General features: G+C 40.0%; 1 protein-coding gene across 1 annotated transcript in view; it reads left to right on the top strand.

The window, feature by feature from the left end:
* Positions 1-24,504, top strand: part of DEPTOR (DEP domain containing MTOR interacting protein) — a 77,299-nt gene extending 52,795 nt beyond the window's left edge. The window contains exons 8-10 of the mRNA XM_074849049.1: positions 2,930-3,000; positions 3,683-3,787; positions 22,991-24,504. Of these exons, the coding sequence (XP_074705150.1) occupies positions 2,930-3,000; positions 3,683-3,787; positions 22,991-23,119 (305 nt within the window). The 3' untranslated portion in view covers positions 23,120-24,504. The remainder of the gene's footprint in view (positions 1-2,929; positions 3,001-3,682; positions 3,788-22,990) is intronic.
* The last annotated feature ends 1,687 nt before the right edge of the window (positions 24,505-26,191 follow it).

Here is a 26,191-nt window from a genome sequence, read left to right as displayed (position 1 = left end):
ATGTGTTTACCCCTATGTGCAATGGGTTTGTGCCTATATGAAGAGTGCCACATTATCACATTTTGGCAGAATATCTCTCAGGTATACTTCCCAGAAATGCTGTGATAGATTTTGTATGGGGAGCTCTTTGGCCCCAGTACATCATTAATTACATCCTGGAAACTTTTCTGGGACAGATAAAACAGCATTTATGCACTGCCCATAAATGTGTGTTATCTGAAGTATGCCAACTATTCCGTTCATTTATGGTTTTGATTATATGCGAAGTGGCAACCCGTGAGTAGTGAGAACAAATTTATTTTCATGCAGTGGATTACACAACACTGAAAGAAAAAGGATAGGCCGATGTTACCCTTGCATAAATTCTTTATTTTTTAAGAGAAATTCTCCCTTAGGACTACTTTTCAAACTCTGAATAGCTTTAACAGACTCATATTTGAAAGAAGACAGCAATGGGCTTATAAACAGACTTATTTTAAAGAATTATACAATGTAGGGTAATTTCTCCCATAGCGCAAGTACAGATCCACACGTCATCTCACTTAGGTTAACATAAGGCTGTCAGATGTAAATGTTACGGAGGAATTCTTAATACTCTGCTGGTCTATAAAGTGATTTTTTTCACAAATATTTTCCTGCTATCCAGACCCAGAACATGTCACTGAACTGTGTGCTAGTAAGCACAAGGCAGTGGTATATGTATTGTCAGAAGAGTTCTCTTGCAGACAAACACTTAAAAAAAGCCCAGGTCATGACTTGACCAGTCATGCAGAAAAACAATCATCAGAAAAAAAAACTTTCTGGAGGTATAATGAAGGGAGGCACTCAAGGGAGTCCTGCATGGATGATTTTCCTGATTCTGACTTGTTGAATGAACATAATCATTCAGGTTTTTCATGTTGACCAGGCATGCTCTGCAAAGTGTAATGCTGGCTAAATGACAGTTTGTCAAAATCCATGGGAAAGTAAAAAAAAAAAACATATTGGTTTGTATGCTAGAATTCTCCCTGCTTCCATGAATGTCATTAAGAAACTCATGAACGTCTTCGAATACCATCTGTGAGAAATTTTATCTTCCACCTGTGACTGAAAAGGCAGACATCATCAAAATTATTTATCACTAAAAGAAAAGCAGCCATAATTTTAGAGGTGAAGCAGGCAGATACAGTGAAGAACATATATCTTTCCATTGTCCTCCATTTCTTGAAGCATTTGTAGACAACGAAATGGTACACAGAATAGCATCGATTTGATTTGGCAGAACTTTACATTTACTTTGTTCAGTGGAAAATGGTCGGGCCCAAAGAGTTGTGGTGAACAGAGTTAAATCCAGTTGGCGGCCGGTCACGAGTGGTGTCCCCCAGGGCTCGGTTTTGGGAGCACTCCTGTTTAACATCTTTATTGATGACCTAGACGAGGGGATCGAGTGCACCCTCAGTAAGTTTGCAGATGACACCAAGTTGGGTGGGAGTGTTGATCTGCTCGAGGGTAGGGAGGCTCTGCAGAGAGACCTGGACAGGCTGGAGATATGGGCTGAGGCCAACTGTAGGAGTTTCAATAAGGCCAAATGCCGGGTGCTGCACTTGGGCCACAACAACCCCCAGCAGCGCTACAGGCTTGGGGAGGAGTGGCTGGAGAGCTGCCAGTCAGAGAGGGACCTGGGGGTGTTGATTGACAGCCGGCTGAACATGAGCCAGCAGTGTGCCCAGGTGGCCAAGAAGGCCAATGGCATCCTGGCTTGTATCAGAAATAGCGTGGCCAGCAGGGACAGGGAAGGGATCTTACCCCTGTACTCCGCACTGGTGAGGCCGCACCTCGATCACTGTGTTCAGTTTTGGGCCCCTCACTACAAAAAGGACATTGAATTACTCGAGCGTGTCCAGAGAAGGGCAACGAAGCTGGTGAAGGGTCTGGAGCACATGTCGTATGAGGAACGGCTGAGGGAACTGGGGGTGTTTAGTCTGGAGAAGAGGAGGCTGAGGGGAGACCTCATCGCCCTCTACAACTACCTGAAAGAGGTTGCAGAGAGCTGGGGATGAGTCTCTTTAATGAGGTAACAAGTGATAGGACAAGAGGGAATGGCCTCAAGTTGCTCCAGGGAAGGTTTAGACTAGATATTAGGAAGCATTTCTTTGCAGAACGGGTTGTTAGGCATTGGAATGGGCTGCCCAGGGAGGTGGTGGAGTCCCCATCCCTGGAGGTGTTTAAGAGTAGGGTCGACATAGCGCTTAGGGATATGGTGTAGTTGAGAATGGTCGGTGTTAGGTTAATGGTTGGACTAGATGATCTTCAAGGTCTTTTCCAACCTAGACAATTCTGTGATTCTGAAATTATCCCAATGCATAGCAAGTCAATGGGGAATCACCTGCAGAAACTCAATGGTATTTCCTTTCATGTAAAATCCCAGCCAGCTATAGGTTACCTAGGCTGTCCCTGGATAAGATGGGGTTAGATGTCAGTGCCTACAATTGCAGAAATCTCTTTGTTGGAATAATTCCTGACTCAAGCAGAATTTTCTTATTACTTAATTCTGTGATTCAAACCTAACTTATAAAATAGCAGAGACCACCCAACATTCACAGAGTGAGCCGTGAAGAAAAGCTGCTCCATGTCAGGAAGGTCAGTCACTCGTTTGAACACTGCAACAGCCACTTCTGATGTTTGTGGTAGTGTTTAGTGTATCTTGATTGCAGGCAACAAAGTCTGTTAGCTAAATGCCCTGATTTTCCAAAGATCTCATCATTTGTACTCAAGAGTTATTCTGCTGGTTTTTCCTTGGCTCTTTTACTACTTTCAAGCAAGTCTGCAAGAACTGAAAGAATGTATGGGAAATGTGACCAAAAAGATGTATCCCAATACTGTATCTTATTTATTAGGAGAAACTCCAGAGGAATGTTTATATTGAATACTCATTTATGTACCTCCACAGTATTGAAGAGACCTGTGAGTGCTGATGAGCTCTTGATGCCTGGAGCCCCATATGTAAGAAAAACATTTACGGTATGTCTCCACTATTTTTTTTTTTTTTATTTTCATTTTCTGCATGTTGTATGCATAAAGTAATCCAAACAGACATTTTCTGATGGGATAATCAGAGCTTATTTGCATTTGCTAAGGTTTGTACTTTAAAATCCCACACTCCGTTATCAGTACTTCCACACATTTCAGGTCTGATTCTGCACTTGTTTATCCTGTCTTTATGCCAATGTAGTACTGCTGACTTAAATGGACTGTAAAATTACATAAAGCAATTAACATTTATTAATTGTTATACAAACTCATCTAGACTTTGTGCTCCTGGTAATACTTGCTCTGCAGGAGTGGATTACCTACCCAAATTGAAGTTTTCTACTTAGGTCTTCCTAGACTATGATGGGACCAAAATTTTGATTCATATTCACTATTAGAGAAAGCCTTTCTGTACAGACTTTTTTGAACCTAGTCGTTGGAAGCATTGCTTTTTACAGCCTCCTAGTTCAACAAAAGAGGTTCATTAAAGGCAAGAAGAATCATTTGGATAGAGCCTTTCTCATGAGTGATATAGCAGCCAGTACACAATGTCCTTTACTAGGTGTTGGAAGTAGAGAGATGTTGAAATTATGTCTTGAACCATTTATCTGTTACCCCCTTGAATTTCATGGAGCTACTTGAAGGTGACCACATCCTTCTTTTCTCTTTCCAGATCGTTGGTGATGCAGTGGGCTGGGGCTTTGTGGTGCGGGGGAGCAAGCCTTGCCACATCCAGGCTGTGGACCCCAGCGGGCCAGCAGCTGCGGCTGGGATGAAGGTGGGTTTTCAAAACAGGATGATTTACCAGCAGTATTTGGGCTGCTCAGTGAAGGTCTTGGGCTGCCTGTACTTGAGGAGGGAGAGGTGCTTTTGTTTCCAGGGTTGAGTATCTTTGTCTCAGTTTCAGGCATTTGTGCACAGTGAGTTCTGCTGCCTTTCACCCTCCTCTTGTTTCTTTTCTAATGTCCTTGAGATTCTTCAAGCCCTTTTTCCTTGTGAAACTTGTTTATCCTTTCCAAGTTGCTTTCTTGATCTTTTCCCTTTCATGGGGTTTCTTTTGGTTTTTTGTTTGTGGTGGTGGTGGTGTTTTGGTTTTTGGGGGCTTTTTTTGTTTATTTTCACCTTTTCCAACTCTGCACAGTTTTAGCTTCCCTCTTTTTACTTTGCAATTTATGTGGTTGCTGGTGTGCAGCTTCTGGACATTGCCTGTATAGGAAGAGGCAAAGTCAGACATACCTATTGAAAGTGAAGCTAGCATAACCCATTGTTCACTGTAAAGCAGTTAAGATTCAAGACATTTTGGAAGGAAGAATGTAAGATACTTTAATATTTCATAAAGAGCTGAAATAGTTTCATACATGATTTAAGAATAAATAAATACAAATTCCATGTGAAGACTTTTGTACTGCTAATGCAGCGCCCATTGACTCACCTGCAGGTTTGGATGACATCCTGCATATATCTGTGAATTAATGTACTGTACAGTGGGAAAAATAAAAGCAAAGCATTATGCCAAGTACAGATAAAAGCAAGAAAAGGAAATTAGCTGCTACACTTACTCCAATGTCCAGGCTGGGCCAGATGCAAAGATCAAATTATCAGTTTATGTCATCTTCTATTGTATGGTAAGAACACAGTTGAAGGTTTCAGATGTATTCCACATGCAGCCCAGTTTGCCATGAATTTTGCCCTTCCTTCTGATACGTCTCCTTTTCCCATCACACTTACCCCAGCTGCCTCTTGCCTGTATATTCACACCCACCAATCTGGATGCAGCACGTGCTGCCACGACTCCAGGGATGTGCATCCTGCCCATCACACGATGCCAGACCTGCCATGGCACCCTCCTTAGCAAATGCACTACAGGGGTTTCTCCTCTCCAGCTGCTGGTTTTTTTTAAAAATGAAACCTACAAGAATGTACAGTCTTTGAAACATTTACTTTTTTTGAGCACAGGCAAGAAAAACCCCTGGGAGGGGGAATGGCAGCTGCAGAGCCTGTTGGTGCACAAGGTCCTGACACTATCTGCTGGCAAATGTCTTGACTCCTGAGGGAGCTGGAATTTTTAATGTGTTTTATACAATACTTAAATATAATATACAATTACAATTTTTATATGAAGAGTATAATTTTCAAACAGTTATCCTGCCTAAAATTTAAAGGATTTAAATTTAAAAATAATGAATTTATTCATGTGTATGTTCTAGATCCTGAACTTGGGAGTTTAGTACTTTACAGTATCGTTTAGTCTCTGAATATAACAGCTAGCAACAAAGTAGATCTATTCTGAAACCTGACTTGTAAAAATAACACTGTGGTGTCATATGTATAATCTTAGAGATTTCACTTCTGCACTCAGCAGCTTAGATCTGAATATAGTAGGGCTTTGGTTTGTTTTTACTTTTGGTTTCATGCTGGCAGTCCTGTGACTACACACTAGGATGTTTCAGTTAAGCTGGGTTCTTCTGTATTTCACCTCTGAAACTGGTTTTATGTACCAAATTATGTCCTTGTATCTTCCCTTCATGCTCTCCATGTGCTCATGTACTCTGATGGGATCACAGAGGTTTACCTGAACCGTTCAACACATGAGAATGTAAAATAGTCCATGGTCCTGAGGGGAGCAAGCAGTATTTTAGACAGTAAAACTGGTATATATGGCCTCGAATTTGCACAAAGGGCAGATCTGATTATTTGCAAAGATGCTAGCTTTATGTAAAGCTTTTCAGAGCAGAATTGCACATGAAACATTATGGCAGTACTTTAGATGAGTCCCTGTTTAGACACCAAAATCGGCACCCCATTTTCAGAAACACTGAATACCTTTAGCTCCTGGTGAAGAAATGCCAATTTTCTTTGAAAATAAGAGGTTTTGTTGAGGTGTTCCCATGGCAATAGGTATGTAAATTATAGTGCAGTATTTGAAATTTTTAAAAATCTATGTCACTTAATCCATCTGTTTACAGAATCTTCAATCTGGCAAATTTAAAGGAATCGTATGACAGGCTTTATATGACAGCTCCTTGAAAATAAACCTTCCCCTGTGTGGAAGCTGCAGGAGGGACACTTTGAAAATAGACTTCGGGGCATGGTAACTTCTGGTGGGCTGGTGCAAGAGGCTTTTGTCTGCCAGTATTGCTCTGAGCACTACACCAAAGAAGTGCTAACAAGGAAAGTTGGCTATGATGAAAAGGGCAAGAATTTGAAGAAGAGCCAAGACTTGGCGTTGCAGTTTGTAGAAAAGTTCTTGGCAGTAGCAGCAGGGTTTTTCCTCCTAAGGAGATGTATCCAGTGTAATCGTTTTTGGAAGTGTCTTTATTTGTAAAGCTTGTGATTTTGCACTTACCTCTGTTGGAGAGCACTATATTCCTGTCTCTGCATTACACTGGACAAACTGTTGAGAGAGGACTGCTGCCTACAGTCTCATTGTAGGACCTCAGTTTGTGCACTTAATACTCTACCATGTATTTTATAAAGCAGTAAACATTACAGGCGCAACCCACCTGGAGGACTCTGGTGGCTTGCTTTCAGTTTGAGTTTGGCTGGGGTCTTGCCCTGCTCCAGAGTGCTGTGAATTGGGAGTCTGAGTCGAAATCTCAATGGGCTTGGGATGGAGCTCTGGCCACACACAGCAGCTGTGTGGTGGGCACGGCGCTGGGTGGCTGGGATGCACGGGTCTCTGTCACACAAGTGCACCTCTGCGTGGCAGCACTTGCCATCTCCTTATGCGTGACATCTTCTTCTGGGGGAAATTTTCAGACAATTTAATTCTGAGAAAATCCCTGCAAGCATGGTCTGCTGAAGAGGTGTGAGAGAGTGTTATGTTTTTTGGCTTTAAGTCTTGATACCTCTTCTGGGGCTGGTAAATAGGATTACTATTTTCAGTCTGAGGTTTCAAGTATGAAGCTGAGCAAATAATTTAATAAATATCTTGTCAATTAGCTTTATTAAAGTATTTTTAGACAGGGTTTGTTGAAGTGCAGTTGCCTGTGACAGCCTTGCGAAGAGCGTGGTTGCTGTAAGCGCATTAACAAGTGGGAGCTGGAGGCGACACAGGGCTATGAAAGGAGTCAGTGTTGCGATGCGTACTTCTAAGTTATTTACAGCTCTGTTTTGCTGTCTGCTGTTGTCAGCAGTGGAAGACAGGAACAGCAGGATTTTGAAGTTCCTAGGTTGCTTTAATATTCAGTATTGACTGGCTGCAAAATTTGGGTCTCTGATGATGACACTGCTAAATATTGCCAGTTGTTGTCAGGAAAACTCTTTTCCCCCTTTTTTCATTGTTTTACTCTGTAAGTTAATTTCTGGTTTTAAGGTACAAGTATTCCTTGAAAAGTTACACAACTTGACTTCAAACTAGTGACTTAAATTATGCATCACATGTTGTTTAGTGTGACATCACTGCAACAGAGTGTGACAAAGCAAGCAGACATAGCTTTGTGTGAGGCTTGTGAAAGAAACAAATTAATCACTCATTTTGCTGATTATCTCTTCTTCCCTTTGGTTGGATAAATCAGTGCCCAGCTCTAACCTTTGAGGAATGCGAAAGAATATCTTATTCCTTAAACTGATTTTGAGCAAATTTGTGTTTGTAGATTTTATACTTAAGGTCTTTGTATCATACAAGTTGCCAATGGTCACTCAAGCTTTTCTATCCTATTCTAGTTCTTCTTCATTTCAGTTAGTAGCAGGGAGTTGGAGGACCACATATGGTCACTGGTACTAACCCCTTGTCTTCTGAGCTCTGTTTGGGGATTACGGCATACAGCCAGGACCATTTCAGCGTGGTTCTGCTCTCCTTCTGATCTTTAAAAGCTGGCAAAGGGAGGAGGTCAGCCTCATAAATTTTCTGCCTGTGCTATCATCTTCTGCATTCACAAATGATTATTTCAGGTCCAGGTTCTCAAATGATTTCACTAGCAGAATAAGAGCCAAATCTCAAGTGTAATTGAGCAGCCACTGTCTCATGGAGCAGATTACTGTCAGGTTCGTTGAGGTCATCAAGCCCGATCTCCCTGAAATCAAGGGAACATAGGTGCTATCTGATTAGCCCAAAGAGTCCAATATATTATAGCATGTAACGTAAAGGACTAAAAGCTATGCATTATAAGGTGCCAAGTGGTGGGAAAACCAACCCAAAAACATGTGACATCAGAGGAATTTCCAATGCCTTAGATTCCTGCAATAGGAAGAAATTTGAACTGTGAGGTTCTTGGGAGGTTGAACGTACCCCATGCTGCAGAGAAATGCAAAACCCGTTCCATGGTCCTTGCCAATCTGACCTCAAACCTGGTGATTGCTTAACTGTTTGACAAGCAAGATAAACCAGTCTAAAAATCCTAAAAAAAAAAAAAATATTCCCCCAGGAAAAAGTATCCCATTTGTGGCTGTGGTCAGACTTCACTGTTTTACAGGATAGTGGGAAAAGTAGAGAAGCTTGGACATTGTCAGTGAGAAACTTCTTTGTAGCTCCTAAAGGCAGCTTAGTGGGAGCTTGAAGACTGGGATTTATATTGTATAAATAAGGCACAACAAACATGCCTCCATTTAACCCCCCATGAAGTTAGGAAAGGGAAGATACCTCAGTGTTTGGTGCTGGGGAGATGCTTCAGTGCTAACTGAGGTATCCGAAGGGTACTTTCACTATCACATGTGACTGAGCTTTAAATGAGAAGATGAAGTAGGTTTGGATAAATATTTATACTGTGCACTAGCATATGGTGTTGTTGAAGCAGATGCAATTCAGTCTTAGAATTCTTATCTTATACCAACATGTTACTGATTGTAGAAAAGCATAAATTACACGAGTTGCCATCTGTTTTTAATTACAGCATGAAAACACTGAGGCAGGTTGGTATTTTCCTTTAGCTGTGTTATCAGCTGGCTGCTGAATTTGATAATTACATTAGAGTGAATTCAGAATGAATGTATTTGGTAATGTGAACACTCAAAAAAAGTTGCTGACAAAATGCTTTCATAGCTTGTCCATAAATAGAGAAGCAGTAGAGCTAAATGCACGTAGCACTGCATGCAATGAATGCCACTACTGTAGGGCTTGAATATAAATGTATATATAAGTTTCAAACATGTCTCTGTGAGTGCCTAATTTTCTGATAGTATTTAATTATAAACTATAACATAAAGGTCCATGCTCCTCCATAGAAATGTGGAAGGTATATTCAAGCACCTACGACTTTAGAGAGATCCAATTTTAAAAAATCAGATTTCATATTTTACCATAAAAATCAACTCTGGTTTTGCAAAACCAAAGAAAATTCAAACAAGTTTCAGCTCCGTGTTTCATTTTTATTCAGCTGTAACCAGAACCTCAGATTTTTTGTGCTACTATCACAGAGATTGGAGTGAATGAGCTGAGTATGGTAGCCATTAGCCTTGAACATCTTGTAAGTCTTGCTCAAGAAGAGTGGACGTGTTAGGACGTGTTAAGAGCATAGTAAGAATGTAATGGTCAACAGTTTGGATGCTTTTTTTTTTTCATTTGATCTTTAGTAGAAATCTTTGTAAAAGGCGCTAAAGAAAAATTTAGTAAGGCAGCTGTGTTAGTAGCATGATGATTCAACAGAAGTTGGAAGAGATCAAATATTTGTGAATGTGAAAATGCTCAACTCTGCCATTGAACTTGAAAAATGGATTAGTGGTTGGTTGTCCTTGACAACTGTTTAAGAGCATGTATAGCAGTCACTATATTTTCCCGCTCAATGCATGAATCTGTGCCTGGGTGTTCCTACGCTATGTCTGCCTTCTCCTTTTGGTCTGTGGTCATCATTTTCTCAAGGAGTTCACTGGTGAGCTGTGGTGATGCCTCTGTAACTGACCTGAAGTTTCTATTTCCAGTGGGTGTGTTTAATTAACCTCAATGTAGCTCCCAAATTTTTTAGAGTCCTGTTACCACTTTTCAATAGGTTGGACCTACCTTAAAACCCTGTTACTCTAACTATACTGGGATTATTGCCATCAACATTATCATAGTAACACAGTTCTATGAGTACTGGGCAGAAAACTGCATTACACCCATCTCCTCTTGTCTGAGAGTTTTGTGAATTCAGCCCTCTTACCAAACTAGGGGCTTCTCTTACGGAAGGAAAATGTGATTTTGGGAGCTGCGTTGTGTGTCATTGCCAGAATTTTGACTGGTTGCCAAAAGGAGACGAGGTTTGGCAAATCTCTTCTTTGCTTTCATTACAGAATACTACAAGTGCAACAACGGAGTCCTTATGTCCTTGATCATCCTTTGCATTAGCACAGTGTCTTTAGGTTGATTTAAATCATTAAATGTTTTCTCAGCAGTCCCTCTTTCTCCTTGTCATTGGGAATCCCAGTGCAGCATTGGATGAGCTGCTAATCAGTCTCTCCTCTGCCCCTTTGCTGCACCAGCTACTCCGTTCTGTTTTATTCCTTTTCCGTGGTGGAAGCCCTATCGTTGTTGGACCTCTCTGAGTGACGGGAGACTATCTTAGAAACACTGTACCACTGGCCTGCTGGTTGAACCTGCCCCATGGTGGCCACATGGAAGACACAACTTGGATTTGGATTCTCTTCTTTACCTTGTTACAAATTCACTGACCATTTTCCTACCAGAATACATAGATATTCTCGTAAAGTACTGTGGGGTTAGACAGATGGAAATTGCCATAATCAAAAAGTTTGATGAGTAGATCCATTTTTGTAACAGTACAAATGAATAAAACTCCAGGTTTGCTAAAGTGTTGTTGTGTTTCCTGGAGCTGTCGTTCACAGTGTATGGTTTAGGTTTCCCAGTCTCAGAGCAACACATAGATCCAAATGTATAGACTGGAGCTACCAACTCCCATGCAGCAATGTTACACCAGCACAGGCTCCACTGAGTTTCAAAATTCAGTCTGTACAACTCTCCTCTTGCTAAGCCGTCCTCCTCCTCCTCCTGGTGAGGAATTTATGTTTGCATCAACTCCAAATACTTTTTGTGATGTACTGTCCTGCCATCCCTCCCCAGGCTGTAACTCTTCTGGGGGTGAGTAGAAGCTTTCTATTTACAATAGCACCGTATTCCAGTCTCTGCTAGTCTTTATCAAAATTCTCTATTTTGCTCTGTTTTCCACTAATAAGCTATTAGACTCTTAAGAATGACATTCTGGTTCTTTTATAGCCATGATAAAGCTCCCATGGTCTTCAGACATATCAGAATTTCATCCTACATTCTATTTTTGGTGGATCTCCATTTTTCTGCTCTCATTTCCTTGGTTGCCTTGCCTCTTTCCCCGTGGAGTTGTTTGAGGATCAGTTTGTTTTGAAGACATCTCTTCTGAGGCCATAGTACTTTTGTTGAAGTTGTTTTGGATGGTTAAGTGAACTCTGCCCTTGTGCAGATGCCTCTGAATGCACAGTCACCACCAAGTAGATGGGTGTGGGACTGCAGTCTCTTGAATGGACCATGGGCTTCTGTTCTCCTAAGTGAGTGGACATAAAATCAATTAAAAAATCAGACAGCTTTATACTGGACTAGAGACTAGGTGCTTGCTGTGACTATCAGGGACTGTTCTATGATAAAGAAACCAGAACTCTGTGCGTGAAAAGTCACCCCCCTGGAGTATAAGGGGAAAGATCCACTCCCATGCAGATGGGCAGTACAGTGCTCAAATGTCACTCCAGCAGCATATAAACTGCAAACACACAAAAGAAAACAGAAAAATTCTTTTTATGATTTTCAGTCCTGTTTTTGAACGACAGCATCTATGTTATTCACTATAGAGAAAGGAATGAAGGCAGTGAGAATTCCTAGGCGAAATATAAAACGAGTGGGTACAAATTTTGAGTACAAATTTCACCTTTAACAATGAATTTCCTTTGTTTCCCCCCTAAACTTACAGGACACAGGTTTAGCAAGGTCTTCCTTGCTTATCCCAGACCTGAATTTTGGCCTGCAGAACAGTATTAGATTTCCAATAACTGTGATTTTTTCTAAAGACTTTTAACAGAGAGAGAGTTTTACTGGGCAATAAAATGACTTTTTTTTTTTTTTTTTTTTTTTTACAACTGAAGCCTTATGCAAATACAGAAAATTTCATAATACCTCAGAGCTCTTTTTTCTGCATTCACAATGGTGTAGTTGACATTAGAATTGAACTTGTTTGTAGGCCAGTCACCTAAAGTGCTGTTGGGCAAGAAGTGACCTACTATACTTGTGTCTGTACATTGGTTCCTTGTCATCAATAACAAATACAATTCAGAAAAAAAATTTGTCTGCAGGTTTGTAATCGGAGGTCAGTGGATTTTTAAAAATTTAGTCACATTATATTAATAAAAAGTAAGTTTAAAATTCTTTTTGAGTAAATGGTGTTTTATGGCAGGAAAACCCAGGTATCTGAACATAGTGCATTTATGAAAGTGCTTTCTTGATTGTTCGTGAAGCCTTACAGCTGTAGCCATTCAGAAAGAGAGAAAGCAGTCTTGCTTTCAGCTGCACTGTAAAACAGGGCTGTGCTTGTGTTTTGATACAGCTTCCAAATTCCAGAGTGATCTGTAGCCCATTGAGCGACGAGATCTAGTGCCTGCCAGAACAGCTGGGATCTTACCCTTGATCAAGCTTTCTTAGGCTATTGCAGGTCACTCTTAGGTAGCCAGGCTCTAAAGAGAGGACTGTCATCTGGAAAACTTATCTACGGAATGACTGAAATCTTACAAAGAGTATCCTAAGTGTCTATAAAGAAGACATAAAATTAGAGGCCAGTCCAGCAAAATGCTGGCATTTTGAACTACTTTTGCTCTCAATTGAGGATGAAAAGCATTTTGTGTTATTAGGTTTAGTTGCAATATTCATTTCACTCAAAGCCTTGAAGGGGCCTCAGATGCTGTTGGGTTTACAGCATCATGGCTATCGCAGCTGTCTGCCCTGAGTGCTTCAGTGATGCTGCTGCTCCCCGGCTGCCTGCTTTACAGACTCTTCTCTGCACTTCTCCGTGTCTTTTCTTGTTGCTGCTCAAGACACAAGCTGGCTTCCTTTCATGATATAAGTGAATGATTCGGGAAACATGTTGCATTAAAGCCAAGGCTCTGTTTAGCTAGTCAAACACATGGAAAAACAATTGCACTTTTGTCTGTGAAAACAGAGAGCAGCTGTTTGTCTCAAATGGCACAGACCATTCCTGCTCATTACAGTCTTGATACCAGAGGGTGCTGAGGGTGCCCTGCATAGATCTGACTGCCCTTGTAACTCCCTTATTGGGCTGGTTTAGGGACTATTTTTAACTAATATGGGCCCTAAACAAGCTACATTTAGTTAGTTTAGCTAATTATATTTGACCTTGTAGGTAAACTGATATATAGTTTTTAAGTTCTTTATTCATTATGTGTGTTTTTCTTTTAGCAACTGTAGTTTAGGTATAGATATACCAAGAAAAAAAAAGGAACACTAAAAGGTCAACCCAAGCATAAAAAGGCATTATTTCTAAGCTAAGACTCCGTGTTCTTCTGCTACTGATGTATTATTTCACCCAGAGCCACCTTTAGCCATTCAAGTTATTAAACATTTTCAGAGCTTTTCTGTGGTGGGTATCAAATTGCAGTACACAATAAAAATGCTTATAAAGTTAAGCATGCAGTCGCTAGTTTGCTCTCCTGATGTGGCCCAGTCCAACTTGACTTTACCTGTGGGTATTGCCCACTGGAACTCAGATTAAGTCAGTCATTTTACACACCAATTCCCAATTAGGGCCACGAGAAGCAGTGACCTATATTTCCCTATTCTGTATTTATGGAAGGTTTGCATTTCAGGGTATTAGGTTCTTATGTTATTACCCTCCAGGTATCTACAGATAGCTTTAATTCACCTACATGAGTAATTCCCATTTGCTGTGTTGGTGTTTCTCTGACCGCTCAGTCAACCTGTTGGGGAAGCTCTGCTGCTACTGAGCTGAGACTTGTGAGCACACCAAAAGCTGCCCTCCCCAAAACAAGAGTTGTTCTCATGGGCTATTAGGTCAGCTGGTTTCCCCTCTAATTTGTCCACTCTATTTGTGGAGTTTGCACAGCAATGGTTTCATTCTATTCCTGGTGAAAAAAAAAGACTTAAATTCCTATTAATTCCCATCAGTGGGAAGGGAGGGAGACAGACACTATCTGAACCAATGATGAGGCCCTTTGAGAATCTATGATTTAATTTTATATTATGTGAATTATTATATTATGTTATAAAAGAGATATTATTTTATTAGATGTATTTATTTTTTATTTTTATATTATGTTGTTTAATTTCTGATTTTTTCAGTTAGAGACCAATGAGTTCGGCATACTATAAAAAATTCAGCCTCTCTTTCAAAAACAAAAAAATAAGTATGTAATGAAAATATGTAATGAAGCCCTGCTCAGGCAAACCATCCATACCAGACTGCAGCCACAGACCAAGATGGAGAGCCAGAATTACATGCGTATGTTTGCAATTCTTTAAATGGGGTTGGTTTTCTCTGCTATGCATTGTACCATGCTCTGCTGGAACCCAGTTTCTATCCTGCTGATGGGACAGTGGGCCAACTTAATACTCCTGTAAAGATTGAACAAGAAATGTGTCCCTTTAGAGAGAAAATCCTGTGTTTATGCAAGACCTGGATACTTGCCCACTCCCACACCACCCACTCTACAGCCAATTACACATTTGCTAGAGATATTTACAGAGCTGAACACACAGCTGCAATTTATTCTGTTTCATCCAGTAACCTCAATTATGTAGAAAAGGACATTGCATGATTTTTTAACCTTCCAGCGACATGCAGTAGGTTTTGAATTGTTAGGTTCCAGTTTTGATTTACTAATCCTAGCAAGACTGCATAAATTCTAATTAAAAAAAAAAAAATCATCTAACTGGAAACACAGCTTTTAGGACCTCTGCTTTTCATCTCTTTTCCTCATTCCAGGGTGACAGTGTAAAGCTTAGCAGAGTGGGAGCAAATACTTCAGTGCTGCCCGTGTTTGCTTTTATTTAGGAGGTTAGTCTTGGGTCTTAGGCTCTTCTGTGGCAGCATGTTCAGCATCTCTGTAACCTGGGTTCTTTGCTGAGCACGGGGATTCCTCTGCTTTATGGCTATGAGTTACCTATTAAAACAGAAGAGCCCACGTACCAGCATAAATGTAGGCTGTGTGTGTAAAGGTATAAAAGAAGTTGAGCCCTGCATCCTCTTTCCTCTGTCATTTTTCTCCTGCCTCAGATTTCTCTGCGCTTGTTCCTTCTACCCTAACATCCATCTTGCCATTGATTTCACTGGGACTTTAAGTTATCTGAAAACTTAAGCTGCAGGTTACTGATCTAAGTGTAAGCTGCTGCCAGAAACGTTGATCCTATCTTCATCTCCTTTTCATCTCCCTCTTTCCCTTTGCCTCCAACCAGATATGTATCTATTGCCTCCTTCCTCCAGCCATGTCAGGCACATCAGGGAACTTATTTTGCCTGGAGACAAGTCCTTTCATTTATTTATTTTTGCTGGCACAAGATTGAAAGGGAGCGGTGCCTGCCTTTGGTGCATTGCTGCCTAGAGCCAACACAAAGGGAGAGGAGCACCTCTTGGGAGTGCAAGCACCAAGTCCTGCTACAAACTCTCCTACCCTTTGGAAGAGGTTTGATACCTGGATCTACAGAGTCCGTGGCAATTCAGGCCAAGGGTGTCCCTTTCTGCTGGCAGAAGGGGTTGTGGGGTCCCAGATCAGGTAATAACCAGGTAATGAAATCTCCAGCTTTTAGTAAACAAACCTGTTTTTTCCATGTTTCTTTTAAAAGCAAGATTAGTTCTTTACACCCTAAGAAGAGGGAAACCTCATTCTCTGGTGTTATCACTAAGGAGTGTGTGTAAAAACCCATGGCGTGGTGTGTGATGTAGAAAGTGATGAAGTGGTAACTAGCTCAGAAGATTTATTCAAAAGAGCTAACAACTGTCAGGTTAAACCTGCATGGTTACCCGCGTGTAAATCCCTCAGTAACTGCAATAAAAAGTAGAAACAGTGTAATTTTTTATTCCTCGGTGACAAAATACCAGCCTTAGATGGGAGTAAGTGTGTACTTTCACTCTTTTCCCAGCTCCTTCATATTTCATATTTAAATTAGATTTTAAAAATGATGCCTTGATTTCCATCTGTTTGTTGAGAATGCAGCAGTGCTCCGGAGGCGGGAATGGGAGCAGCAGTTCCCAGCATCCCCTGAAGAGCAAGGGGAATGTCAGAGGGGAAATCCCATTGGAAGCATAACTCTTCCTTTAAAATGTTGGAAGCTTGAATGTCCCCTTCCTCCTTGCTGAAGGCTGGAAAGCTGCAATTCAGATGTTACATTCTTGTTAGCACCTAAGCCTTCCCTGAATTTTGCTGAAATCTGTCAGCAAGACAAGAAAAGCCAAAGCAGATCTATCGCCTTTTTAAACAAGCAATGGTAAAGAATGTATTTTCCCTTTTTGCTTTGCTTTTTCCTTCTCAGTTTCAGCAGTTCAGTAACCTTCACAAGTGATAGCTGTGGCCATACCACTGCAATCAGCCAGTAAGTTTTCTATCTTAGCACTGGCCCAGAGTTTTAAAAAGTATCTATAAAGTGTGAAGAGCTTGATTTCTTGGGTATTATGCTTCAGACATCTCCAGGTCACTGACAATTGAAAAATGTTAATCCTTCAGCCCCAGTTGGCATGGGTGCCTGTAAGAAAGGGTTCTTACTGACAGCATGGCCTGATATTTAATAGAAATCAGGATATCTCAGGTCTCTCCTGCAGATTACACATAGAAAATAGATGGTTTTGCTAACCACGCATGAAGAACCTTTCCTCTGAAAGATCACAATGAGTTTCAGAATACCATAATGAAACAATTATAAGCTTGAACTACTCAAACTGGCCAGCTGATCCTTGTCCCTGTAGGATTAGTAGGACATGAAAAAAGCATTTATTTATAATAATTGAGGGTATCTCTAGAACAGAAATGTAAGCAGCCTGTTTCTGTAATGGATTTCATCTTAATTTTCATTAGCAAGAAGAAAAGCAAAACCACTAACATTGGACTATTCTTTTTGAATTAGTTATATTGTCAATTCTGGTATCAATTTTATTCTGTAAAACTGTCAAAATACACTTTTCCTTAGACAGCTCTGAAAGAAGTTATATTTAGAAGCTTTACTTCTTAGGAAAATTGCTGAAGAACTTTCCAGGGTTGAAAATAACTCCTGCATTTGCCTGAATTCATAATGTCTATTTGATGCTAATAAGGTTTAACAAAAAAAAGAAACCACAAAAAACACAAAAAGAAACCAATACATTTTTCCATGTATTTTGGGAATGCCTTGTCTTAAAGTAAAAATTATCTGTGTGACTTTGGCATCACATCAGATAATAAGAAGAAATAGTAGTCAAGGGAGCATGTCCTAAACTATCCGATAACTATGTAAATCAGTGTGTGTACAAATTATGAACAGAGCAAAGGGTTAAATCCAGTCTGTCTCATGGTGGACGACCAAGCCAGCCCTGATTAGCACACCGCTTTCCCAACAACTGTGTGTTTCTGGCAGTGTGCTAATAACTTATGAAGTACCTTGGTTTCAAAGGGATCTGCTTTGCAGCAGGATGTGGCCCTGGTTTGAGCTGCCAGCTGCTAGAAATCTGTTTCAGATCTGCACAGAGTCCAGGGGTGAAATCCTGGCTGCTCTGGAGTGAAAGATTAGTGCAGGACTGGATTTCACACTCTCTCTCCAGCATTTTTTAAGATTTTCCTTCATGCAGTTGCCACACGTACAGTAATATTCGCACCTTCAATGGAAATGAATTAGTGGCAATGTTTTCAGCATGTCTTTACACTGATGCCAGAGCATGGAAACTTTGCTGTTTGGTTGACCTTGGTGCTGTTGGAGGAGAAAACTCATGTGCTGGTAGAGACTTTGTGCTTTGCAGTCTTAAACCCTGAATGGTCCCATTACTGCCCAGATAATTGAGTTAAATATCAGTACTGATGAAAAACAGTATTTTTGCCACTATCTTTAATGTGTAATTGCATAATCTAGCTTTTTAGTCAAGAATTTCAAGCTGATGCTGTATTTGGTAACATTGATTTCTTTGGTAACTATTTGATCTGTATTAGTAATAGTGTTTATGCACTCTTTCTTAAAGAGAAGTTAGCAAAAAAAACCCCCAGAGTGGATTCCAGACACTGACCCTGACACCGAAATGTAAATGATAAATCCATTGAGAACTAGAGCCTTAACCCATGGCCACTGAAATGGGGTGCACACGTTTGCTGCTGTGGAGAAGGGCAGTCCCCCAGCCACCTCCAGCCATGCTGCCTCCTGTATGCTGGCACGAGCATTTGTGTTCCTCTTCATCTCAAGCTTTTTTAAAATTTTATGTCAAGTTAAAGTGGCTGTGTAATCGTGGTCTTATCCTACTGTTTTGAGATATTTTATCTGTTGGCTCTGCGTGGCTGTTAGTTGCTTCATGACCAGTGATGAATGGTTGTACTCACTACATCTGTAAATTTAAATGTTTTTTTAGGGCTGTCCCAAAGAACTTTGCAATCATCACTTAAGTCGAATTCTGTGGTGGGAATTTCCAGCTCTTCATGATCTTTCCCAGCACCCTTTAAAAAAGTGTGTCTAGAGAAAAAAAAGGAAAATTTTAAAGTATTTTAAAAAAAAAAATATATATTAAATTGAAAAAAGTCCAGCAAGCAAGGCCTGGCTCCACAAGGACAGGTGACTAAAGCCTATAGCACAAACAGCATCTGAATATCTGAGAATCTAGGCTAACTGCCTATCCTCAAAAAATATTCCTGTAGGATTCATAAATATTAAAGTCATCCTGAGGCAGAACGCTAAGAATTAGTGATAGGTATGTGACGTTTTTATTCAATAATTTGCTTTAAGGTAGTTGTGCAATTCCACGCCCATGCCTGCAGCTGGTCTCTGACATCCCTTGGGAGCATCCTCCAGTCATTCTGACCACAGCTCCTGACCAACGCAGGCTCATCCATCCAGCCCCGGTGCAGGCAGCCCCTTGTGAGGGAGTGGGGCTTTGGTTTGCCCAGCCGACAGTTCTCCCAGCAGGAAAATCAAAGGGTGTGGATGAACAACTCCAGGGCAGCTTGGCAAGACCAAGAAGGGGCAGGCAGCCCAGGCTTGCCATGGAGGGAAGAGAAATAACCAGAGGGGGAGGCAGGGTTGTACAGATCCAAGTACAGCACAATCCTGATTTTGGCCATTAAATGTTATGGAAACTAATTATAATTCGTCTTCTCACCATCTTCAGTTTGGTGATAAATGGCATGACAAATCTTTGTTAACTCCTTTAAGTGATAGGTTCCCAGATCCTTTCTGTTCACATATAAGCCCAAAGTTGAAGTTTTCCTTTCCTGGGAACACCTGGATTTAGTTAAACTGCCTGTATGTGCCAGTGAAAAAACACAGAAAGACAGAGGTGCCTTTTCTGCTATCCCTCCTTCTCTGAGATGCTGTATGCCAAGGTGGGGAATTGAAATACTTAACAATAAGTGTTTATTACTGTAACATTTAAATATTTGAAATTAATTAAGGGAGTCTTTTCATTTCAGTGTTACTTTAACTGTTATAGTTTGTGTGGTTTTTAGATCACCACATCCTGACCAACAAAATGGTTGGAATTTATTCTGGGCTTTGTCATTTCTTGAAGTCTGAGGGATAAAAATGGATGCTTATCTCCTGTCAGGCTCCTTGGAGAGCTATGAGGAAATGAGCAATAAAAGGCTCTTTGAGGCTCTTTTAACTGTAGTTTATTATCTATTATAGTTACTGATGTGTGGAAACCAACGGAGAAATTTACATGTTTATAGTTACAAAGCCCTCAACAGCTATAGCTATGAGCTGAGCCCTTACAGCTTTTTGAAATGTGTTTTTATAAATGTAACATTAAATCATCGCAATTTTGTACACCAGTCTCCTTAAGAAAATTCCTGAGATAATAATATGTGGGTTGATATGCTCAGTCAGGGCTGGTTTGTGAGTACTCACTTGCTCTCGCTCATTTTGTAACTCCACCAAGAGAGCAATGCATGATGTGGGCTTTTTTGGGGCAGGATTGATGGTGGCCAGAATGCACGAAGCAGTGCTGCATTTCATTTCCCCTTGCTGGATGCAACGCTGGATGGAAAACTGCGGTAGGGAGAAGAAAACTGGGTGAGTCGAGGGCACTCAGCATACTGAAGAGGTCAGGACTGTGCAATCCTCTCTCCGCTCATCAGGAGTGGAGGACACAGCAAATGGCTCCATATTTCTTTATCCCTAAGGGAGCCGGATCTGGAATTTGCAGAAACTCAGCCCTAGGAGCCATGGAGAGAGCTTTCTACCCTCAGGGTCACTGGTTCTTTGTTACTCCTGTTCCTAATTGTTCTTTTCATGAAATTTTAGGACAGAAGTACGCTCTTCTGTGCCTTGTCCTCCTCTGCACACTTTTCTTCTAATCTGGCTTGGCTGGGCTTTTTGCATCTAATCCTATCCACTGGAAATGGATATTGGAATATTGAAATATTGGAATGACTAATAAGCCATTTGGATCCAGTCCAAAGGATGGCACGAAGGGGACTGTTCTCAGCCCGTATGCATTGCTGATTAATAATACTGCCAAGGGCATACATTAAACCAAACACATTGAGAATGCAGACGTGTCAACTCTTGTCTTTTGTGTAAGAAATTCACTCTTTGGCATCCAGATTGCTGTTCACTATTGCAGTGCCTGTACCATCCACATTTACACCATTGCAGCCCTGGTGCGAGTGGCTGGCTGGTCTGGAAAGTCTGTTCCTCTGGCAGGGATGTTCCCTGAAGGCCCCCGAATGTCCCTGACATGATCCAGCATGCAGATTTATCCATCACATGCTTGCATGCCTGTTCCTGGCCAAACATGAGTCCCATGCATTGGGATTCCAGTAACTTGAGAAGTCTGAGAATATGCAGCAGTAAAACAAACATCAGCCATTCAACTTCCAAAAATTGCATTAAGCCAGAAGAGACAATGTTATTTCTGCAGGTCTGTTTTAAATCAACTCAAATATTATTCTGGAGCCAGAGCTGTAATTCAGTAAAACTTGATACAATCTTGGAAAGCCATAGAACGCGTTAGGAAATACTGCTGGAAGTTAAGAGACCTATAGATACTGCAATAATCTGCATTTTAAACTAAATAGACATGCCTCTTAAATACTGAGGAACACTGCAGAGGATGATGGGTTACCTTTTCAACCAAAATCCTTAAAATTTAGAAGGCTTTGTTTGCATGCAAAAATGGAACCATTTTCCCAATGCTACTTGTAGCTTAAATATAGCCTATGAATGTATAGGAAAGATACATCCATACTGCCATGGAAGTTGGCTAAGTGGTATTGCTGATTGCCAGTCTTTGGTGATCATTTAGGCTACCAGTAAGGCTTTCCAGGATCTTCAGCTCTGCAGAGGAGTTCTGAGGGTAAGGGATAGATGCAAGGGAGAGGTCTGCCCTCCCTTCAGGGACTGGTGCTGCTGCTCTTCCTGTGCAGAGGCTCTAAGGAGCAGAGATTAAAATCATCAGTGGCATTTTTGATGAAATGTTACATTTTTGGATTGGCTTTGCTTCCTCTATAATTTTCCTTAAATGGAACATTGATAGCTACATTCTGTACATTTTGCACAAATACGAATTGAGTTTCACTGCACGTTTTACTTGAGAGGGGAGGTAGCTGATGCACAGAAGTTAAATGACTTGGCTTGAGAGAAAATCTGTTTTAGAGCTAGCACTGGAAGACACCAGAGCTGCTTCCCACCTCTCCTGGATATGTTTCTGTGTTGTGTTTCTGTCTAAATAAGAAAGGTAAAAATATAAAATAAAGCGTGAAAATTTCTAGTGATACTTGCTTCATAGCTTTTTTCTTACAGACTCAAGATGACTTATGAGTAACATAACCTTCTAGTGAATGTATCGTTTTCATTGAAACATCAGGATGATATTATTGTTGCTTTAGGCCACATATTTTTATCATTAAAAACACAGATCTAGATACTACACATTTTTCACCTTTTTACCAAATACTGTAGTATTATGATTAGATACAGAGAAGGCTTAATGTTTTTGAGAAATCAGTATTGTTATCTTTCTTTTCCTCCTCAGTTTTTTACAATGTTGATGTGACTTTTTCTCCAATTAGCTCTTTTAAGATATACAGTGGTGTTGGTCAGAATATTTCTATCAAGACTTTTTGGACAGAAAACAGCCTCTGATGATACAAGACTTTCAATGTTTGAATTTTTTGTGGCTTTTAAAAACAAAACATTAACATGTTTGAAATTAATTAATGAGAGTTAATTTACTTGGTGAAGAAAACCAAAAACTGTTCACATAAAAAGTAAAAAGAACTAAATCTGTGTAGGAGTATCTCCTGAAAATGGCAGTGACATTTTAATCCATCCTAGTACTGACTTCACCTTCCATGATATTATTTCTTAGAATTTGGAACCTTTGGGTTCATGTTGTACCAGTGGAGATTTTGGCACTGAATCTAGTGAAGTCACCATCCAGACCTTGCCCTGAGCCTGGAAACATGATGCATATTTTCACCATGACTACCAAGAGTTGTCCAAAATGGTTTCTATGAAGTGGTTAAGACAAACTAAGGATAACAGACTCTTTGCAGTAGTCAGAGCTGTCTTGTCCCATATTGTTTGCAAAGCACCATTGATATCAGAAAATATCATTGTTATAAGAAAAATATAATTGTTATAAGAAAAATGATTGATGTAGGACTTCAAAATTTCCCAATTTGAAAGTTGCAGTGATATTTCAAAAAATTCTACTGAAAATTAACTTGCCTGATTAATTTTAAGAAATGTGCTTTTCTTAAGAGTGCTGAGTGAGATGGTGTGAAGAGTTCTGGAGGTTTTGGATGCCCAGGAGTTGATAGTACATCTGTGTAAATAACCTTACCAAAAAAGTCTTAATGTGTAACTTTTTTTGCTGCTTGCTTTTCTCATCAGGTTTGCCAATTTGTTGTATCTGTCAATGGCCTCAACGTTCTCCACTTGGATTACAGGACAGTGAGCAACCTCATCCTGACGGGCCCTCGAACAATTGTGATGGAAGTGATGGAAGAAATAGAGTCCTGAGAAGGAAAAAAACCCTTACTGGACATTTTTGTGAGAGAAATAGCAACGACCATGGAGTGGCATGACACAAGGAGGCAGAACATTGCTGTGTCTAAATAGATGATTTTGCTTTTAGGGGAGGGTGGCTCTCTTTCATTTAACAATAATAGCACTGGTGATTATGCTAAGTGAACAATAGATACCAGCATATTTTCACTAAGGACTTTTCTTTGCCCAATGGAGACAAGGTTAAGGCCTTTAGGCTGTCTGTCCAGCCACGTCTGCATCGGTCAGAATGGTTTCCCACCTAAGAGGCCATGCAGATTTCCTCACAGTCCACCACTGGATCAAAGCACTTCAGGAGATGGAAGAACCAAACACTGTGGGGTCAGGATGTCACAGATAGTTTGCATGACATATTTACGTTGGTTAACATCCCTCTGGTGTCCAGCTTTGTCCCAGAAGCACGTGCTGTCACAGTTGCTCTCTCCTTGGACTGAGGGACAGCTGACTACATGCTGGCTTGATTGCAATCAGAGACGAACTGCAATTGCATGAAGAAAAGGTGTCCATTCTCTGTAGAGGATACTCTGGTATGAATGTTTGGGCCTGATCGAATACACAGATTAGTCTAGAAAGAAAAATCATGCAAATGGAAAAGCGTGCTGTACTTTTACAAAAGCTACCTTTGAAAATTGGGCTTTTCGTTTCGATGCCTACGCACTGGTTTAGGTGCTCAAGTATAAAATGTTGATTTGGGGTTTTTTCCTTATCTATAAAGGAAAGGTGTCTCAGACTCACTGTTCGTCACTTTGGAGAAATTTTGTACACCTTTATTCCTAGAATATTTGGTGGGTTGAAGTGGGAAATTCACAGTGTTAGCATTAGCAATGATACATCCAGACGCTCCAGTAGAGAAAGTACACTTCAAATTGAAGCAATGTACTTGAATGTACATTAAGCTTGTTAGCACTTTCCAATCAGCAAATGTTTTGCAAACTACAGACTTGCCACATGAATTGCATTTGACACTATTACTAATAAAACATTGTATTTAACTGATTCTTACTCTTTTTCAGTAGGATTTCTTCACTGATGAATTCATGAAACAATTCTTTTTTAAAAATGTATATACAAATTCCATATTCTGCAGAGTTAGGTGACTCCTCAACGCAATGGTAAATGGACTGCATAGGTTTTCTTTGATCTTTGAACTGAATAAATACATCCTTGTCCACAAAATTATAAATATATATTGCAGACTTTCTCTGCTGTCTAAATTTTACACTTAAAGCTTGACATTCTATGTGAGCATACCACAGATCCTTCAATTATGGGGTGGGGAAAGTATTTTTTCCTCAAATAATTTTGAAATATGTTTTCTATTAAAAATTGTTCTCACTAAATGCATTGCTCTTGCAGTATGTTTTTCACTCACTCAAACACTTTTACATCAGAGATACAGCAAGTCTTCAAAATCAGATATATATGCAGCTTTGTAGGTAGAAGTCCATGTGTTCTTTGTTTCTGATATAGTATATCTGTGGTATCCCATGAAAACTTATCATATTCCACTAATATGCAGCAGTGCAGGGAGGTATAAAACTGAAACCACTAATGTGATACTAACCCGGCACAAAAGTGTTTGGAGGATTCTTTCTAACTGTCATTTAGTATGACAGTTGTTTATCCCAATTGTAGCCCCAAAAATTTTGGTACACATATATAACCCATAGCAGATTATATTCTATAGTTCATCTAAAATAAATGTTCAGCACATAGTGTTATATGAGATTGTAACAACTGTTGATGGTATCACTAAGAACGGTTGGAAAAAATCCTGTTGTCCCAGAAATGTGTCAGTATGCTACAAGTTTTTGATTTTGTGAATCCAGGAATGGTTTCCCAAACACTTCTGTTTTCTTTTTTTTTTTTTTTGCCTAGGTTGTTTTGGTGGCTTAGTTGGTATAGACTTTGTACTGCTTTAAAATATAAATTCTACATGTTAGGCTAGGTTAAATATTAAAATGTGAAGGATTTTCTTAGCAAAATGGTAATGATTCTCTGTAATGCCATCGTGGATTCTTCTGTCTTACATCTCTTGCCTTAGTTAATATTCTGCTACAAGTTCCCCGTAGCTTACAGATAATTAAGAAACTGGGTCAGAATTTAGCTTAATAATGCATTACAGAGTGCACTTTAGACTTGAGCAAAAAGAGTAGGAGTGGGGGCAGGGAGAAATCTGTGCATATCATTATGTTGCAGATTGGAGATGGCATTTTCATTTGCAAGATACATTAGTCTCTATCACAATTTGAGCACCATTACTTGCCTGCTGTTTAATGGGGATTTCCGTATTGTGTTCTCAACTTGATTGGCAATCTGGAATTTAATTAATTCTTTCCCTCTTCAATGTGACAAAGGTATTCAAATTATGTCTGCAATGAAATTTTGTACTTTGGAAAAAAAGGATGCAAAGTTAACAATTAAGCTATGAAATGTATAATTTCCAATTAAATTGCAGTTTCTCTGCACATAGTGATACATACCCTTCGAGACATCCAGCAGGAGTCAGTGTTAAACTCTCATGCACTTCAGAGAGCACAGAATTTTGAATATAATAGAGCATCTTGCTTCCTGCAAAGTACCAGGGGAAATGTAAGATTATTCACAAAAGCGAGGCATTTCAAGAGATGCATGAGTATCACAGTGTGGACTGAAGCAAGAAACCAGAAAGGAAAAAACCCATAGCATCAGCAGTAATAACTTCATTAAAAAGATAGGCATTTTTGTAAGACTTACTCTCTTATGTGATCTCATTTTTGGTTACTATAGCTCTTGTGAAATCCTCTAATAAATCTTTCTTTATGCCTTAATAACACAGATTAGTGCCACTCCTCTGCACACGTACATTTGCAAGTCATTTATGGAACATCTTCAAGCAATATAATAGTTAATTAAATTCTAGTAGCAGTTAAACTAATTGGACTATTAATTCAGGGCAACATTTCTCCTATTTTTCTTCTATTTCCTACAAGATATATGATTTTGATTATCTTTATCAAGATCAAATACCATATGTATACTTTTGAA

This window comes from Strix aluco, chromosome 1, assembly GCF_031877795.1.
Source record: "Strix aluco isolate bStrAlu1 chromosome 1, bStrAlu1.hap1, whole genome shotgun sequence".
NCBI lineage: Eukaryota > Metazoa > Chordata > Aves > Strigiformes > Strigidae > Strix > Strix aluco.
The sequence above is the reverse complement of the archived record's forward strand: the minus strand, read 5'-3'. Positions and strand labels throughout refer to the sequence as shown.